The sequence below is a fragment of the Dipodomys ordii genome, unplaced genomic scaffold (genome assembly GCF_000151885.1).
Source record: "Dipodomys ordii isolate 6190 unplaced genomic scaffold, Dord_2.0 Scaffold12, whole genome shotgun sequence".
Lineage (NCBI taxonomy): Eukaryota > Metazoa > Chordata > Mammalia > Rodentia > Heteromyidae > Dipodomys > Dipodomys ordii.
Window position 1 is genome coordinate 14,813,629 of NW_012267228.1, and position 4,027 is coordinate 14,817,655.

General features: G+C 43.6%; 1 protein-coding gene across 1 annotated transcript in view; it reads left to right on the top strand.

The window, feature by feature from the left end:
• Positions 1-4,027, top strand: part of Eogt (EGF domain-specific O-linked N-acetylglucosamine (GlcNAc) transferase) — a 34,187-nt gene that overhangs the window by 1,223 nt on the left and 28,937 nt on the right. The window contains exons 3-4 of the mRNA XM_013010364.1: positions 1,302-1,352; positions 1,476-1,588. Of these exons, the coding sequence (XP_012865818.1) occupies positions 1,302-1,352; positions 1,476-1,588 (164 nt within the window). The remainder of the gene's footprint in view (positions 1-1,301; positions 1,353-1,475; positions 1,589-4,027) is intronic.

Genomic DNA, 4,027 nt, shown 5'->3' on the forward strand with positions numbered 1-4,027 from the left:
GCGCGCGCGCGCCTGCGTGCCAGTACCGGGGTTTGAACTCAAGACCCTGCACTCTTGCTTAGCTTCCCTTCCCTTTCCCTTCCTTTTTATGCTTATACTGGCGCTTGAACTCAGGGCCAAGATGCTGCCCCTCAGCTTTTTCCAGCTCCAGGCTGGCGTTCTAGTACTTGAGCCACAGCTCCTCTTCTGTTCTGGTTTATTTTTTTCCTCTGTTTGTGTTTGGTTAATTTTGGCTGGTTAATTGGAGATAAGAGTCTCACAGACTTTTCTTGCCCAGATTGGCTTCCAATCTTGATCCTCAGATCTCAGCCTCTTGCTGAGTAGCTAAGATTACAGGCTTGAGCCACCAGCGGGGGGGGGGGGCCCCCCCCCCACCCCCCCCCCCCCCTTCCCATGCATTTGTCTTCCTCCATCCGTACTTCCTCCTTTCAATATTTCCAAAACTCCTGGCCGGAAGCGCTCATCGTGAGTCCTGTCAACCCCACTTTCATCTGTCAAACTATGTTTTGTTTTGCTCCCCTCATCCTAGGCCTGTGGAAATCCAATCAAGTGGTACTGGAGTGGAGGGCACCCACCTGTGCAGAAGGAAAAAAGTAGCATCTGCTGGAAAAGCTTCCATCTCCTGGAGCAGCTACAGACCCAACCCCAGGCCCCAGGCTGTACTTTCATGCTCCAGCAGTCAACACTCCCGTCCAGCTTCGGCAAGTGGGTACCTGCCTTTCTCTCTCTAGCCAGGTTTCTTGCTGATCTGCCTCTTTCACATATTTTCCCCCATGCTGAACTGTTGCATCTGTGGATGGGTGAGTTTAGCCATGACCAGAGCTCTCTGAAGGACAATGGACTTGGGTGACTGAAGTTCAGTTCTTGGACCCTAACAATAACTTTATGACCCAGGAGGGTGAGTAAACGGATAGGATGGCCTGTCTGTGAACCCAGGGCTGGCTTTTGCAGGGAGCCTTGACATTCCCTGCAGGATTACTGCAGTGAGAACCAGGAACACAATTTGCTCCCAGGAATGCTTTTGCTGCCGGATTTCCTGTTGGCCTCGCCTGCTAATGACTGTGGAAAAGTGGACTACCTCTTTCCTGCCCACCCTTAGAATCTGGTCTGTTGGATTAGGTGTTCTGTAATTTTGTTTTCCTTAAGAAAAGAAAGAGCAGGCTGAGCTGCCAGGTCTCAAGGTTAGGGCTTTTCTCATTAAATTATTTTCTCTCAGTAGTTCCTTGAAATCAAAACACCCCCTGTCTGAGGAAATCTATTTGAGCATGCTTTTAAAGATGCTGTGTGTTCTTTTCTGACAGGTTTTAAACACTTGAAACCTCACAGCTTTGGAGTGATTCTGAGGAATACAGGTAAAAAATTTCCGTTGTAAATAGAGTCATCGTTGGTATTTATATGTATTTTTAAACTTTATTAAGTTGCTGTTAATTCTCTGTGTGATAAAAGTTCCAACTGAAAATATCCGTTGAGATCAGATTTACAAGACTGCCTAAATGGAAAATCTCTAAATGTACCGCTCTACGGGGGGAAAGAATTTCATTTTGGTGTTCCCACTGCTCAGTATGATCTCATGGCCTCGAAAATACGGGTTTGTTGAACATAGCAGTGTCTCTCTTTCCCCAGTACTAGTGATTGACCCCAAGGCTTTATACATGCTGGACAAGTGCTCTTATCATTTGAACTATACCTTCAGCTCTATCACATTATTATTATTATTTTTATTATCTTTGCAAGGACCGGCATCAGGTTTGCCATCTTCCTGCTTCCCTCTCTAAGTGGTTGGGATTACAAGTGTGTACAACCATGCAAGTCTGTAGTCAGTAAAGACTGATTTTGAAAGTTGTATTGATCTATATTATCCCAGGAAAATGATCTTACTGGGAAACAGCCAATGTGTGTCATAGCATTGTCATCTGGTAGAAAGAGCAACTGAAAGCAAAAATACCCAAAACAGCTCTGATACCAATAAAGGGAAACTGAGAATGACATGAGTATTGTCAGAGACATGAAGGAGAATTGACCCAAGATATTTGACTCTTTCTGATTGAGTTAGAAATGCAATATGTACCTGTATCTCCTGGAATGAGCTGAGGTCATGCTCACACCTTCATTGCTATACTTGTGGTGATTAGAGCACATAGATCATCTACAATTTGTCATGATGATGGTTTTGATTTTCAGAGACAAGGTCTTACTATGTAGATCAAGCTAGCCTGGCACTTCCTATGTTAGCCCCTTCAAATTTGCAATCCTCCTGTTTCAGCCTCTCTAAGTGCTGGGCGTAAAGTCATGTGCCACCTTGCCTGCCATGGTTCTTATCACTTTTTATTCAGCAGATATGCACTTGCTCAGAGTAATAGAACCTTTTTTTCTCCCTTGCTGGTGTAAATTCCTTCCTCGAAGTAAGGTCTCAACTCAGATGATATTTAGCAATCCACCCCCCTCAGCTCCAAATGGCATTAAACAGTTCTTTAATAAACACTGCCATAGCACTTTCTGTGTGCTAGATAAACTCTTTACCTGTTATTAACTCATAAGCCCCTGAGAGAAGCTTATTGTTATTTCTGTTTTATAAGTAGGAAGTTAAAGTGTCCTATAGAAAGTTTAAACCACCCCAGAGACTGAGCTTCAAAGTTTGTGTTCTTAACTTGGCAAGCTATATTGTCTTTCATATTACCTGACTTTATTTCAGTCATTGACAAACTGGGTCATATTAAGTCCTTATCTCCATCTTTATAAATAAAGTTTTATTAGAACGCAGTCACACTCATTGCTTTACATTAAACTGTGGCTGCTTTTCCCACAAAGGTGGTGTGTGGTTTGCCACAGAGATTCACTAGTCAGCAGAGCTAAATGCATTTACTTTATTCTTTACAGAAAAAAGACATCTACTGGCTCCTGGACTATTTGCTTTACAGTTATCATCATGTGAAGTTGTTTGCTAGATTGCTTATGTCTTTCATACTAGGTCATAAGTTCCTTGAGAGCAAAGCTCTTTCTTGTTTTGTTTACCCTTGCACAGAGAAGTTTTTCATTCACTCTTTTGCTTCTAAATTTGGTAATGCCAGCCTGCGAAATAAACTGATAATAAACAGACAACAGGAAAATAAAAAACAACATGTAAATCTAATTAATTAGTCAAAGACTCCTGGATGGACAAGACAGTGAGGAAAGTTAAACAAAAAGATCTAGGCTTGGGCTGGGAAGGTGGCTCAGTGGTAGAGCGCTTGCCTTGTATGCATGAGGCCCTGGGTTCGATTCCCTAGCACCACATAGCAGAAAAAAAAAAGCCGGAAGTGGCGCTGTGGCTCAAGTGGTAGAGTGCTAGCCTTGAGCTGAAGGACTGAGGGACCGCGCTCAGGCCGAGAGTTCAGGCCCCACAACCTGACCAAAAAAAAAAAAAAAAGATCTAGGGTTTGGGTTTCAAGTGAAGCAGGTAGTGGAGGCTGTGAATAGTTGGTGGGGAGAGGGGATGTGCTGTGTAAGCAAGGCTTGTCTTAATATGCAGATGAAATCTAGGTAATAGCCACCTGTGGTGATCTTGGAAAGGGGCAGGTGTCAGATTCTCCATTTCTTTAGGTGGAAAGACTTTTCTTAGGCATCAAGGGGAATGTCCAGTCTAAAAGCCTATTCCTGGCCCCAGTGTTTGCTAATGGAGAGAGGTGCAAGTTTCTTTCTACCAAACAGCATTTTTTCTGAGCCATCCATGTATCTGCAGAGGTCTATGTTTTCTATGAATAACCACTCAACATCTACCAAAGGAATATATACAGGGTAGGATATTTTACTCTCCCAGACACCAGGCAGTGCCTGGAACACAACAGGTGTACTATGAACAGTGACGAAAGAAAAACACTTAGTAGAAAGCTATGGCAAAACATACTATAGCTATGTTTCCTGCTTGGAATTTCTTTCTTTTTTTTTTTTTTGTCGGTTGTGGGGCTTGAACTCTGGGCCTGGGCGCTGTCCCTCAGCTCTTCAGCTCAAGGCGAGCGCTCTACCACTTGAGCTACAGCGCCACTTCCAG